This window comes from Octodon degus, unplaced genomic scaffold (assembly GCF_000260255.1).
Source record: "Octodon degus isolate 3935 unplaced genomic scaffold, OctDeg1.0 scaffold00003, whole genome shotgun sequence".
NCBI classification, from domain to species: Eukaryota; Metazoa; Chordata; class Mammalia; order Rodentia; family Octodontidae; genus Octodon; species Octodon degus.
Window position 1 is genome coordinate 2,168,675 of NW_004524579.1, and position 16,101 is coordinate 2,184,775.

Below are 16,101 nucleotides of genomic sequence, written 5' to 3' on the forward strand. Positions count from 1 at the left end.
TGATTTTCCAAAGCACTTTGCTTAGTGCAATTTATACATCAATTATCACATGAGAAAATTTGTCTCCATCTCTGTCTTATCATGTAAGTTGCCAATAGAATAAACACAAGAGAAAATCGTATTTACTGCTATATCCCTTGATAGAGTAAGTGTGGCTTAGTATTTGTTTAGAGGTGCAAAAGAATGAAGAAATGAAAAGTGATTCAGGTACTACTTCAGTTTTCAACCCACCTAAAGAGGACATGCCCACATTTTTCCCCCTCACATTAAGTATTTGTTATCTTGGGAATTTGTTGTACTTGCTTTGTGACGGTGCTGAGTTTTCTAAAAAGTCTGCCATGTGAAATCATGAAGAATGAGAGGGAAAGTAAAGTAAATATATTACTATCATCCCAGGCATGAATGCTGCAGGAAAATTAAAATTTATATTTGCTAATTTTAAACTAAGATAATAGAAATTGATCTTCTATTAGTAAATACACACATTCATATATTACAGCACAGTGAACTTCATTAGATTGAAATAATGAGTTTGGGAAGGTGGGGAGGGAAAGCCTGCCTAAATAATGAAAGTCAGAATTTATGGAAAGCCATGCAGCTTTATTACTTTCAATACTATAATCTACAAATAAAGCCTGTCTAAGGAGACAGCTACTTAATGATACGGACTCTCATGTTATAGCTGAAGTTTTTGGGGATGTTCTCAAGACCAACCACATTCTAGATCCATGAAAACAATGACTTTTGTTACATGGGTTGCAAGTATCTTCCCTATTTGATTAGTAGATCCATTTCTTTTTTTTTTTTTTTTTTTTAATTTTATTTATTTATTTTGTGTGGCCAGCTCAGCCCACCAGAGGGCGGGGCTGGCTGGCATGTGGTGCTGGGGGATTGAACCGCGGTCCCTGTGCTTTAGCTAAGCTTGTTCTAAGTAGGTGCTTTAGACCACTGAGCCATCTCACCAGCCCTAAGTAGATCCATTTCTTATAGAACACTCTAAGGTGAATTTTAGGTTAGTCTAGATAGAGTTGTCACAGATTTTATTAGCACTATCTGCATTAATACATTTTACTATACTCATAGAAGGCATTTTCCAAAACTTAAGAGAGTAGTCAAATGTCCCAGTGAAGTGACAAATACTTTCAAAACAAAAATAGAAGAAATGTTAACTTTTTGAAATAAGAAAAACATTCGGGCTGGGGAGATGGCTCAGTAGAATAAGCACTTCCCTGGCAAGTGCAAGGCCTGAGTTCAATCCCCGGTTCTGCCAAAACAAAACAAAACATTTAGGGTTCCTGATGAAATAAGAAAAACATTGTTTAGTCATCCAGTCACATTTAATAGAACTCTATCTTCAGCGCCTTTGGCTTCCTCGGTAAAATTTTGAGAGGGCACGGAGTGTGGTCTGCTCATTTCTCTCCCTGTCCACAGAGACCTTCCTCCCTCTAGCAGGGCAGGTGGGCTGTGCTTTCCCATGACCACCGTCATCAGTGCAACCCATGCTTAGGAGCAACACCGAGCTTTTCCCCGGGGGATGCAAATGTTATGAGCAGGTTACTCACTGGTTCTGAGTGCAGGCTGCAAGTAACTGACTGGCCCCCATCCTGGAAAAGAAGAGGAAAGGAACACACCGGTTACCACACACACCAAGCTACCCGCGCAGCTTTCTACACAAAGTGCCTAAAGTGTCCGTAACGAGGCAGATCAGGGCGATGGGGAAAGTCACGAAGTGCCTCTCTTCTGTTTCAGGGCAAAATGGAGGAGTCACAAGTCTGTTTTCACCTTCAAACTTTGTCAGCGAAAAGGCAGTTCATGCCTGTGTTCTCTACGGCAAGGAGAGGAAGGCGCGGAAGGTAGACGGGGTGGGGATGGAAATTGACAATCAGAGAGAAGGTGAATTTTCCTGCTACTTAGTGTTCTACTCTGAAAGACATTAGCATGCTAGCCTACAATTATATTTTGCACCAAAATACTTGTATAAAATTGAGTACATTTCCTGGGGCTGCTGATCAGTGTCGCCTCTGGGATGCCTTAGTCGGGAAGCCTTGGAAGAGTACGTGAACTGAGCCCAGAATGAAAGAGAAGGGCTTTCAATGAAGCAATCTGTGGATATTTAAATTATTGAGCACTAATGGTAGTTTACTCTGTAGTAAAGAACAGTGAGTGAGGTTCTTTTTTTTTTTTTTTAAATTCTGATGACCAAGGAGGTCCTCATTCTGCCCGATGAAGATGGCCAGATGTAACGTAGCATATTTTTTCTTGTTCAGCCATGTATAGGGAGAGGACAGCCCCACACATGCAGTGAAGGATTGTTGAGAAATGTAAGCAGATAATTAGATGGCTAATATTGTGCTTCTTGAGTTTCAGAATTCCAATTCATTCATTAAATAGCACATAAATACATATCATAGAATATAATGTCATGTGTTATGCCATATATTTTGTATAATATTTTAATTGATATTTAATTGATGTAATACACAATTTATCATGTTATACTATTTACTTATATATTATATATTTGATCCATAGACAATGCTTTCTCCCCACATGTTTTTATTTTTATTTTTATTTTATTTACTTATTTATTTTTGCATTTTAGGGAAGAGTGTACAGGGTGTTCAGGGTCTCACTACTAGATTGGATTCATAGTGATCCATCTGTTTACAGTTTCCCAAGAGCTGGGATTATAGGCATGCACCACCATGCCCAGTCTCATTTGCCTTCTCAGCATGCCCCTGGTGTGGGGCTGGCACAGTAGGCCTGGGGATCAAACCCCCAGCCCCTGCACCTGCTTGCAGGCACTTTAATCTGCTGAGCTATTTGGCTGGCTCTGCCCACATGCTTTTTAACAAAACAATCTTTTCAAAATATATTTATTACTTAGACTAGTACTCAGAATTATACAACTCAGGCAATGGTGGGAGGATTAATTCTCTCTCTTTCTACCTTGGTCCATTTCAATAACCTACTATCAGTGTGACTAATTAAGAAGACTGCTTTTCTAATCCTAATTGAGAGCAAAACCTCCTTGACTTCTGTTTTCTTAGTCAATCAGCCTTTCACTAAATTTCATTTGGGCTCAAATACATCAGATTCTATTTACATCAATGAAATGCTGTTCTATTTGGAGAATGATTTTTTTAAAAAATGCCATGGGCATTTTGCACTGCTGTGAGCTACCTCATATAAGGTATCAGCAGCTCTACTTGATTTGGTAATTTCTGCATTTTGGATGAAGGCATTTATAAGTCATTTATAAAGCTCATCAATAAGTTATAGTTCCTTCAGTACAATTGATCCCCATGGTTGGAACTTGATATGTAATCTACTGCTTCAACCCACTTTAATGTAATTGCAGCTCTACATTTACCTGTTCACCCATGTAACAGCAGCATGATTAAGGTCACACTGTCATGACTTAGTGATAAGGATATTGTTCAGGCTAGAACCTCAAATCTTCCTCCATGCAAAATTGATTTTATCCAGCATATTATCAATATTTATGTAGTCTACCCCTCAAACGTGGAAGGAAATTAAGTTAGTGTAGAAAAATAGCTACTTAGAAGGTGAAATGCAGCTGTTTCTTTATCTCTTATGATTTTCTGGTAGGTTGTTTATTGACCATATGATGCATTGCCCTTATGAGGTATCGCTTTTAAGCTGACTTATAATGATCAAGTCATTTCCTTTAAAAGTATGAACATGACAGGTTCTTTCCTCTGCCCCCACGATGGCTTAAGTATAAAGAGCGTGCAAGGGCAGCTGCCAAGTTCTTAAGTGTGTCTGGAAACCTGACATCGGGGCACAGCAAAGAGAGTGCACTCCAGTACTGGACACCCCTCCCTGGTCTCTCCACCTCTCAGGCTGAAGAATATTAATCAGAGGCACATCTCCTACGTTGTACAGTTAACTTGTTGAGCACTGGTCCGATCCAGTTTCATTCTCTTTCATACCTCCTCTGAATCCAGTTTAGTGTCATACATAAATACATAATGCATCAAATTATTTTTGAGAGAACTATTTCTTTGAGTATCTATAAAAAGTTTTCTAGGACAAGTGTTCTCATACACTTCCCACTAATGATGCGATGACAGCCTATATAGTTCCTCAAGGGCTTTGTTTATACTCTACCTCCTAAATCATTGTTATTCCTATTTACATTTTTATGTAATGACTGTGTAGGAAGTCAGTAGTCATTAGGCTCAGTCCCCACAATCAGTATAAACTGGCTTACTTGATACATGATCTTATATTAAGTAACTGCGAAGGTTCACTGACAGTCAACAACAAACATGACTACTTTAAATATATCAGCACTGGAAATTTCTTGTACAATTCAGCACTCGAGCTTTGCTTTACATAACAGAAATTAATTGTTTCAGTAGAGCAGTTAAAATTAGTAAGAATTTTGAACCGCTCCTCCAGTATATATATTCTTATATTGTGTTTACAACACTGAATACGTAATGAAGACTCATGTAGTGGCACAATCTATTGCAGTGGGATCTTTCCCCTCATCGCATTACTTTAATCTGAGTCATTTCTGTTTTCTGCGGTGAAGCACGTTTCACCTGTTGAAACTTGATGTAAACACCATAATAAGTGAAGAGGTCTAGAGCTTTGATGGAAAAATCAATTTTTTAAAAAAATTAGCATGTCAATGACCCTTATCCTGAGGGCTGGGAGCTTCATGCAGCCTGAGTAATACACGGAGCCAAGGGACGGGTCACGTTCCAGCGCGAGGACACATGGAGGAACTCAAAGTAATTTTTCTAGCTGCGTAATACATTAATGGCTCTGCTTAGCATCATCATCCTTCCCTACCAGCCAGCACGGAGAGAGGAAAAGGTTAGACAGCTTGCTAAGGCCATGGGGTGATTTGTTCAAATTGAAATAGAATTACATTTGGATTGCTGAAGCCTTGTTCTCAGTAATGAATCAGGGTTTTTGTTCTTCCCAGCTAAATCTTGTAGAAATATGATTAACGATACCCTCTTACTTTACACACAGATATTCGGATGCAAAAAAAATCAAAACATTTCAGTGCAGTTTAGGTCCTTTGTGGCCTAATATTTGGTTGCTGCGTTAAAAAATGTATCCCCAAATTTTATTTTGAAATATTGATTTGATCTCACCTTACCTTCTTTTCTGCCTCTTTTAAAAATTGCCTGCATACACACTTATCAAATCAATAACAATCACAATAACAGCTAACATGCACAAAATGCTTATTAACCACCAGCCATGGGATGGAGTGCTTTATGCCAATCTTATTTAATTTAATCTTATAAAACACTCATAGGAATACTACCTGGATCTCTACATATGGAATATAACTGCATGCTTCCAAATGCCTGCTTTCTTACATAAACCAGAGCCATAATTATCTTCTGTGCTTCCCGATTTCAGTTTTATTAATGTAGATTGAGATCATAAAGGTGCAAAGCCAAATATTTTTAGATTTAATATATTTTTGTAATTATTTTACCAATGTCTTTTCCCCTAATCTTTTGCCGTTATCTTGCTAACTTAATTCTACAGCTTTTAGCAATTTAACTTTATTGAGACTTTTCAAGACATTTTCATAGAAATAGCAGTTCTCTTTTAGATACCCATATGGTATAGAGTTGCATATTTTATAATTGACTGAATAATTATCTCAACAAGTTCAAGTGGCACAGCAGGTCTGGGAACAAATACAGCTGGCTTTTGGTCCATCTCAACTCCAGCGGTGAGGCCAGCCGTTCACAGGTAGGAGGAGCTCACCTGGCGGTGAGCACTGTGGGTAGAATCCTTTGAAGGAAGTGAAGGAGAAGCTTAATCAGGCAAGTCACTGAAGAAGGTACAGCACAGAGAGATTTGGTGTTTGATACTTTGTGTATGCATCACTTTGAAGGAATAAAAATTAAAATGAAAGGCAAAGGAAGAAAAGAGTGAGTTTATGTATTTTCTCAAGATTAGGAATTGAACTAGAACTAGAACAAGGAGTGAACTCCAGCCCACTACTCTTTCTTTCCCCGGCACTATGTTCAGGACAGAGGGAACAGCTGGAGGTCGAGGTGCTGCTGTAGCCCGGAAGCCAGACTTGAGGCAGCTGCAGAATTGCAGACAAGAAAGTGGAGCATAGAAGCCAGAAGCCAGAGACTTGCAAAGGAGGAGCCATGCAGCTTAGCTGACTTGAGTTAACCCATGTATTTCTTGACTTCATTCATTGATTTCAAACATATGGGTTCCAGCAAGTGCATTTTGCCTACTGGCACTGCCAAGAGAACTGACTTTTATGGTTCCAAAAGAACTGGAGAAATCCTGCAAGGGCAATGACGGTCTTCGACAATCAATAAGCAACAAAGAAAGGGTGGGATCAAGCTTAAGGAAATTTATGAGGACAAATGGCAACTCAAAGGCAACGATATGCCCCTCACTGCCCATTTCCTCCTCATCCTTGGTCTGTACAGTTTCTATTCTGCCAAGTCCTTCCTGCATAAAAATATTTAAGCCTGAAGTTGAAAAATGTTCTAGAAGGCATGGTTTTCTAGTAGCTGTTTTATAAATGTGTACCAATATCTCATGAGTATCTGTTTCACAAATATACTAATAAAAAAACCTTTCTTAAACCAAGCATGGTGGCGTACACCTGTAATCCCAGCACAAGGGAGACTAAGACAGGAGGATCACCCTGAGTCCAAACTATGTAATGAGACCCTGTATCAAACAAACAAATAAACAAACAGATGTTTCTTAAGAAAATGCCATTCTCATAAATAAAGTGAGTAGAAAATGTCTCATAACAAATAATTATGCTTTTCCTTCAAGTATTGATTTCACTTAGGCTAAGTGGTTTCTCTGCATTTCTCCTTGGTATTTTCCAAGTTACTTCCTTCAAGAAGAAAACCAAGTTACTTCCTTCAAGAAGATGTTCAGCTGGCTAGGACTGTAGAAGGAATTCATAAAAAGGTTAAAGTCTCACCTGATTGACTATCCCTTCAATAAAAATGTTTGATTGTTCAAACTGTTTATATTTTCAGAAACTGATGTTCAAATCCCCCCTCCATAGCAGTTAAGTTTTAAACCAATTTGGTTTTAATTACTACATTTTAACTCCACAGAATAGGGGATTCCAGGCCAGGGATACTGCTCAGCAGCATAAGTGCTTATCTAGCAATCGCAAGGTCCAGAGTACAATCCCTGGTACCACAAAAACAAACAAACATGCAACAAATTAGGCAACAGAACAGTAGGTTCCACTGTGGCTATGGATGCATGGGTACAGCACACGCTGAGCTTCTGTACCCTCTGCAGCTCTGTATTACTGAAAGGAAATACAAATTAAAGAGAAAGAAGCAGGGGATGATTAGGAGCAGGGGATGATTAGTGAGCTCATTGATTAGGGGCAGGGGCTCCCTGAATACGGCTGTGCTGGGTGACAAGGAGGCAGCCTGAAGTCTTCTGCCACATGCCTGTGCGAGGACCCAGCACCTCAGACCTGTATGAAGTGAATCCTTCCCTAGGAGGTTCAGAGGAACCGGACAGCCCAAGAGGCAGCCTCCAGGTGCGAACGGAACTCCCGAGAGCCAGGCATGACAAGGGCAAGCCATTTACCTCGCTTCTCTGAGCCCTAATTTGCTCATCTGCAAAGTACTCTCACTGCCAAGTCAGCTTTGAAGTTCTCTGGATTAGGGGAGCTCCTGGATGATGCAGTCACTGTGTTCCTCCTATCTGTGTTGCATTCACATCCACCTGCCAGCGCTTCCCTGCATGTGACCTCACGTGGGCCCTCAGCACCCCTCAGTGTGGTGTACCGAGGCGCAGCGGACCTCTTACCTGCCTGCCCTTGCTGTGTCATCACACAGGACACCCACTCTCATCTCTTTCACACTCACTTATATTTGATTCTGTTCCAAATATATGCATACCTTTGACTTTGACCTCTCTTGAGCCTCATCTCTGAATTTCAGCTTCCACATGGATGTCCATTGTCTAGTCAAGGGCAGCCAGACTTCAATGGTACTGTCGTCTCTTCTGGCAGCCATCTGTCCCTGCGAGTGAGCTGGCGCACGTGTGTCCACTACAAGGAGACCTCTTGCTGCTGTTCTTGGGCCTGCAGCTTTCCCTCACACACCACTTCTCCCCTACAGTATTCTCAGATGGCTGCCATTTCTCCTGTAGCCTACACTCACTTTTTTCTCTCTTTTAACCCCTAATCACCCACCCAGGTCCTTCACGCATCAAAGTCAGGGCTACTGCAATTGTCTCCAAGCTGGGATCCTGAATTTCAGTTTCTATCCTCATCTTAATTTTATCCAACTAAGAATTTAAAAATCGCTTTGTCTTTGTTAATTTCGTCAAAAACTTCTGTTCATCCTTCCAGCCCTGCATCTAGTAGGGACCAGCACTGGGCTCTTGGTTCTCAATGGACCTTTGAATGCTCCTGTTCTGAACCTGGCAATTCCTAGAGGACAGCAGCATCCTCATGGGAAACCCATTCTCCTAATTTCTCTGAGCCCTAATTCCCTAATATCAAACCCAGCTTTAAGTCTAACTGAAAGAGTGAGTTCTCTTCCATCTGAAAAAGTCCTCTTCCTTCAGAATCCAGACTTGAAGCCTCTGGGTTCAGAGCAGCCCTTCAAATGCCGGAAGTTGCTCGTCTGGAAATTGCTCACCCGGAAGTTGCTCACCCAGAAGTTGCTCATCCGGAAGTTGCCCACCAGGGTGAACCATAGCTGCTGGTGCAGGAGCGCCCTGCAGTCCAGGCTCAGTCTCCCACTTACAGTGACTCACTCATGCCTTAACTCAGACAGGTGAGTGTCCTCATTGTCTTTCTGTACAGGCAAGAGTGTGACTTGGCGAGGCCACAGAGCTGCTCAGTGCTGGCACGAACCCACGTGCCCTGGCTGCCGAGTACATACCGTGAACCCTCGGGCTCCAGGCAGCCCAGTCAGCTTCTGCGTTGCAAATCCATTGTGTTCACTGCCTCTACCACCCGCAAGCTCACAGAAGGAAATCACCAGTCTCTGGAGCCTGTGGCTGAATCACAGAGACCCCAGAAGATACCACCTGTGACGTTCAAAAGCCGAGCTCCACAGTGGAAACCCCAGGGCAGCAAACCCCTGAGCTGACTCTTCTGCCTTGAGCTCACAGAACCATCACTCATTTATACCTGGGAAAAATGCTGGCAGCATGTTTCATACATCAGAAAAGGATACTATTAATAATAATAAAAAATAATGAACACTTGTTACAATTCCACGTTTCAGAATGTGGGCCAGAGGATGGAGAAAGGTCTTCCAGTGCTAGGACTTCCCTCTTTCTCTCCTTCCTTCCCTTTTTCCCTTTCTCTCTCTTTTATTTCTTTGTAACTCACTCAACAAATGTGCATTTCAGGCACACTCCATGCCAGAGCAATGAACTTCTGGGCTTGTGAGTAATGCTCCTATCCTAGATGTTAAATGACAGAGGCAGATGATAGCAAGTGATTGTGAAAAACGAAAAGATTGCCATCTTAAAAAAATCTGCCGTGAGCTAGACTTTAGGTCAAAAGCTAGTCAGGTGTCATCTCAGTTACTGTTACAGCTCCATAAAATAAAACTATGATCATTGCCACCACGCAAGTACGGTGGGAACATTGACAGAAGTGAAGGTCACGCGATTTAAGGAGCTGAGCAGGGATCCCTGTGCTGGCCATTTGAGACAGGCGGTGCCCCAGTAACCTTTACACTTGCCTCCCTCCAGGAATAGACACTCTGCAGGACATCCAAAGGGAGCACATAAAGTTAGCTTCATTTCATTTGGAAAGGGCTTCATACGTGGTATCACGGTGCAAGAAGAATGCATCCCACATCTTTCCACGCGTAACCTGAAGCAGGTGTGTGACCTTTCAAAAGACAACCTCTCTCAGAGATGTATTTGCTTCATTTGTAAAATGAAAAACGAGCACCAAATAACCTCCAGATTCCTTCTTAGCCCAAGACTTCCCAAGAGTCGAAGGGCAGATGTGTGCCAGTGAGATGCAGGTTTTTGCATCAGCCCAGAGCTCTCCTTGTTAGCCTCTGTCAGAGTAGTTTACGTCTATCCCTCTGGCTTATTGTTTGCAGACCTCAAATGCTAGGGAAACAGCTTATGCCAATGATCAACTGTAGATACAATATTCTGTCCTTCTTGCTGTGCTGGTTACAATATGCAAGCTTGCAAGATCAAAGCCTATTTCTGCATTCCTTATCATACTGATGGATGGCTGTAGAGTTTGCTCTTTGGCTATGAATCTTGCGCTCATGACTGATATTGTTGCAGAAACTGTTCTGTAGAGGAGCAGCTATCCCTGCTAAAATAACCCACTAGATGTGAAAGGGTATTTGTATTATTCCCTGCTTTCAGGATTTCTTCACTAACAAGTATAATCCACATCAAGTTTTTTCTTTTGATCTGAAATAGTCTCTTGTTTTTGCACTGCAGACCTTTCAGGGTAATCTCACTCATTTTGTTGGCTTTGATGAGGATGATGTTAACACCAGTGACTTCCAAATCTTTTAACTGTTTCTCCCCTTATCTGAGCACCACACACAGATAAGAATGTGCTAGCTGGGTGCCTGGGTACACACCTGGAATTTTAGCACTCTAGGAGGCTTAGGCAGGGATTTCTGAGGCTCCAGTTCAGTCTACGTAATTTAAATGCTTAGTAAGACCTTGTCTCCAAATTAAAAAAAAAAAGTTTCTGGTGGGCTGGTATGATAGCTCAGCAGACTAAAGCACCTGCTTAGGCAGAGCACAGTGGCTGGGGTTCAATCCCCGGTGGGCCAGCATGGCATGCTGAGACAGCAATTGAGACTGGGCATGGTGGTGTGCGCCTGTAATTCCTGCACTTGGGTGGCTGAAAACAATCACTACGAGTCTGATCTACATAGGGAGACCCTGTACACCCTGTAGATCCTGCCCTCACTTCAAAAAAAGATAAATAAATAAAAATTTTAAAAAGTTTCTGGGGATGTAATTCAGTATGGAAGACCTGAGTTCAATACTCACTACTACAAAAACAAAAACAAAATGAAACACAACAAACAATTAAAAAAAAAAAAGAACATTCAGTGCATGTGGCTTTAAATTTCTACAAGGCCATGTCTAGCCCATGTCTAACACGAAGCCCTATTTGTCTCTTCCAAACACAGTCCTGCGCCAGCACTGCCACGCAGGAAGACATGCCAGTCACCCAAACCCGCGCGCTGGGGCTGTAGAATTCCTGTCCCATCCTCCCACGTGCTACCAATAATCACACCCACTCACTTCCCTCAGGCCCGCTGATCTCTCCTTGGTTTGTGTCTCCATCATTTCCAGGCTGGATTATGAGTTTCCAGAGTGCCTTTAGCTGAAGAATATTTCTTTCAGATTTCAGATGCACAAGGTGGAAAGCGCTTGATCCTCGGCTTCCCATCTCTGCCCTCTCGGCTGTGCTCCACCTCAGCTACTAGGGTTACTCAACAACCTGCCCAAGCCAAAAACTCAGTCACCCTTGTCCCTTTCCGCTCCTTCCTGCACAACCGGCCCAACAGTACAAGCCACCCAGAGGCATGCTGCAAATGCGGTCACTTCTCACTTTTTCTACTGCGTCAACCTGGTCCAGGACCCTTCATGTTCTCTCCTGGTTTACTTTAACAACTGTTGAAACAGTCTCCTGAGCTCTACTTCTTGCATAGAATCTTTTCCAAGACCAAATGTTTTTTTAAAAAAGAAATCTTATTTCCTTATTTCAAAATTTCCAGTGACTTTCACTGCAAATGTAAAACCCAAACTCTACCACAGTCTGTATGGTCGCACTTGAGGTAGTAAACCCCATTCCTCGTTCAGCCTTGCTCCTCGGACGCCAGCCATGCTGCCTTTTGTTTCTCCCCTGCCACAGGGCCTTTGCACTGGCCATTCTCACTTCTCTCAAATCCTCTAGGGCTGCTTCCTCTGCATGGGCCAGATTCAGTTCACACTTAGCTACTCAAGAACTCTTTCCCCATCATTGTAGCTAATGAGGTGTTCTGTGGGTAACGTCCTAAGATCTTTCTAATGAGATAACAGCCAGCTGAATAAACAAATGAGGCCACAGAAGGAAGTTATTCAAAATTAAGCACAGCAGTTGAGATGTTTAAAACCTTTCTTTGAGATACTGATCTCAATTCCTAAAGAAACTGCTGGATTATAAGGTATTTTAAAAAATTTACTTGATAAAGGGATTCACTATACAGCTCAGACGCATAGTGATCATCCTTTCAGCCTCCCCAGTATGGGTATTGCACATGTGCACTACCACATCTGGGCTTGGCAGCTGGCTCAGCACACTCAGGAGTGGGGTTGGCATGGCATATGGTACCAGACATCGAACCCTGGTCCCTGAGCTTGCCTAAGCAAGTGCTTAGTCCATTGAGCTATCTCACCAGCCCTATTAGGTACTTTTAAAAATTTAAGGAAATGTACCGTGTTTCATTACAGCTATATCAATTTACATTCCCACCAATAGTGCACGAGGGTTCCCTTTTAGCTGCATCCTAATCAGCCTTTGCTGTCATTGGATTTTTGATACAGTTACCAAAAGTTACCTTTTCTAACAAGTATGATATGTTCTTGTGGTTTTGATCTCAGTTCCCTATGACAGGTGACAGAGTGCCTTTCCACGTACTAGTGGGTCAGTTGTATGTATTTTTTTAGTGTAGATATTCCTTCCTCAAAGAGTGACCTGCTTAAGGACTGCTGCACTTACAAGCAAAGTGTGCTGTTAGGACTTATGACCTGCCACCTGGACATATGATGTCTTTTTTTTTTTTTTGTACAATCCACCTCATTTATACAGAACTCTAATTCATGCTGATTGTGGAGTATAGTACTATAGTTTTATGTGCTGTTATACATTACAGTATAGGATGTAAGAGTTATAGAAGTAACATCAAAGTCACGTAGTTAGTTTCCTTTGTTCTGAATATTGTAATATACATGTCATATATAGTTCCTCATTGAGTGTCTAATTCATTTAATGACCTAGTCACCAGCACAGAACACTGTCATTAAATGAGGAATGGTGGTACTCTCTATTATATTATTTATCCATTTTTAATTGACTGCTTGATTTTTTTTACTAGTTTTATGAGTTCCTTATATAATCACACTATTACAGTAGCAAAGCTATAAACACAAACTACATTTCTGTTGATAGATGGATACATGAAGACAATGAACACACACAGCTGAACATTATTCAGTCATAAAAATGAAAGAAATCTTACCATTTGGAAGGCCTGAGAACCTGAACATGTAAAGTGAAATAAGCCAGGCACAGAAAGACATACCACTTAACTTTGAAAGCACAGACTAGAATGTTGGTCATCAGAGGTCGGGGGGGGGCAATGGGTGACATCAGCTACAGGACATTCAGTTGTGTAAAATATGTATAGATTAATACAAATCCCACATGCTTCAGTTGGTGAAAAGGGTGTGATAATCTGACCAGCCACCTGAAGAATCCTAGGAGGGCAAAGAGTCCTTGGCTGCACCTTTGGGGTAGAAAGCATGCAGGGAAAGAAAAAATCGCTCTTGATCTCTGCTTGCTTGAATTGTTTGGAAGACTCAATCTCTGTCTAATCCAACAAGCATTTCTTGAACTACAATGTAAACTAACATTACACAATGTAACCTACAATTTCATTACATTATAGGGTTCTTACAAAACAAAAAAATAAAGGAGTTTCTATGATTATTTTCTTTTAGTTTTTCATTATCTTACAATGATCATTTCTCTTTTTTATGTTTAAAAACAATACAAAAATAGTAAGAAAAAAAGAATAAACAATACAGAATTTCACCAAACAAAATGATAGGAATTCAATAATGGTTGTCATATTGCATACTGTTGTCTTCAAATTAGTTGTTCAGCTTACCAGATATAAACCTGTAAGACTGGTCAAAAACTTGTAAGAAAATTAAAAAGGAGAGAAAAAAATTAGGCATTAACTCTTCCTTTCAGTGGGCCAGCAGAAATGAGCAGTACAATTATCCATGCTCTTCTATCTATCTATCTATCTATCTATCTATCTATCTATCTATCTATATTTTTTCCTTTCCCTTCTATCTTTACAGAAAAATTGAAAAGCTTCACGCACATTTCATGCATCAAAACACTCTATCTACTGGGCAGAACCAGTACTGCACAACTAAAATCTGCCTGACATAAAGACTGGAACACTGTACAAGAGTTTTGACATCACACCTGCAACTAGCTAATCCCTCTTGCTAGATAAAACTTCGCTACTGATTACACTAAAATTATATTTTATTGTGCTAAGAACACTGAATACAGAATCTTTAGAGGAACTTTGAGTGGACCATGCGATATGGTTAACTGTAGGTATATGCCACTGTACCGCAGCTATCTAGAACATCCCGGGGTCTAGGGTGGGAGAAATCAGGAGGTGCCAAGCAGTTACTGTATTTTCACTTTCTTTAAGGAACTGAGAAGTGAGGTTTGTGTTTGAGACTCCATCGACTTCAGTTCTGGAGAGACCGGAGGTGAGCGCTGCAGGCAGCTTTGTCCTCTGTCCCTTACTTAGCTACCACAGCACGGAGCAGTGATACAGCGTCATTTGGAGAACCAACTATACCGTATTATTGCACTTAGGGGAATTCTGAAGTCAGATGATTAAAACAGTCTAAATCAGTCGCATCTGAGCCTTGTCATTTACATTTCTATCAGAAAACATGAACTAAGTGCTCCTTCATACCTGTCATCTTCTACGCAAAGATTTTACTATTCATCTAGAATGACAATCTTCTTTTGACATTTTTTCCTGATGAGTGGCAATGTTAAATTTAATCACTTAGTGGAAAGTGTATGATGCCCGATTTATACTGTCCTAGATCCTTTGGAGTTTATGCTGAATATGACACAGTTATCTTTAGAGAGAAAAGGTAGAAATGCAAGCTGGAATGTATTTATTGGAAAAGATTGCAAGCTGATCTGAAGCATCCAATTGCTTTATCTCTGTCACCAATCATAATACATTATTTAAACACTAAAGATAATGACATTCATCATTTGTGTCATTTAATTTTTGTTTGCTTTATTTTTCTGAGTTCTCAAAAGCAATGACTACTGCCAATTTTAAAGCCATCCAGGGAATAAAATTTTACTGTAAAAATATGTGCTATATGCATTCTGAAGAGTTCAATTAGATTCAGCCATTTCAGCTGTAATTAGAATACCAAGAATAGGGCATTATATGGAACCAGGGTCTCATGTGTCTAGAAGCCATTGCTTAAAAACTCTTGCTAGGAGGCTAAAACTCTCTCTCTCTCTCTCTCTCTCTCTCTCTCTCTCTCTCTCTCTCTCTCTTGAGACAAGGTCTCATAATGTAGCTCAGAGCAGCCTTAAAATTGCGTATGCTCCTCAGGCTGGCCTTGAACTCATGCTGATCCTCGTGCCTCAGCATCCTGAATGCTGGGATTATAGGTGCATGTCACTATACTCAGCTGGAGTTAAATTTTTAATTGATCACTTCTTCTTTGATTCTCTATCTCGAAAGAACATTTTCTTTTCCTTTGGGATAAACATTAGAAAAGCAAATTGCATTCTAGTAATGCATTTGTAATTTGCCTTTCAAAATACTGTGTATATTTGCATTGGGTTAAAGTTGACAAAGTTCTAATGTATTCAACAGTCAGAAATAGCAAATGCAATGACCAGGGCCGTGGGATCCTGAACAGACCCAGAGTGAAGGCCCGGAGAGTGTGTGAGATGACCCAGGGCCTTCCAGATCCTGAACAGACCCAGAGTGTAGGCCCGGTGAGTGAGTGAGACAACCTGGGGCCCTCCGGATCCTGAACAGACCCAGAGCACAGGCCTGGTGAGTAAGTGAGATGACCCAAGGCCTTCCGAATCCTGAATAGACCCAGAGCGCAGGCCTGGCGAGTGAGTGAGATGACCCGGGTCCCGCGGATCCTCATTTGACCCAGGCTGCAAGCCCAGCACGGAACCCTTCAGCAGAACTCCCTGCAAAGAGACTAGAAGCAAGACCCACCCAGCTGATTCAGGAGCAGAACATCTTGCCAGAGAGACACAAAGGGTTCAACTCTAAC

At 41.2% G+C, this 16,101-nt stretch overlaps 1 protein-coding gene across 1 annotated transcript in view; it reads right to left on the minus strand.

The window, feature by feature from the left end:
- Positions 1-16,101, minus strand: part of Chst9 (carbohydrate sulfotransferase 9) — a 274,314-nt gene that overhangs the window by 110,811 nt on the left and 147,402 nt on the right. Inside the window, exon 2 of the mRNA XM_023714043.1 lies at positions 1,563-1,604. Coding sequence (XP_023569811.1) covers positions 1,563-1,604 — 42 coding nt within the window. The remainder of the gene's footprint in view (positions 1-1,562; positions 1,605-16,101) is intronic.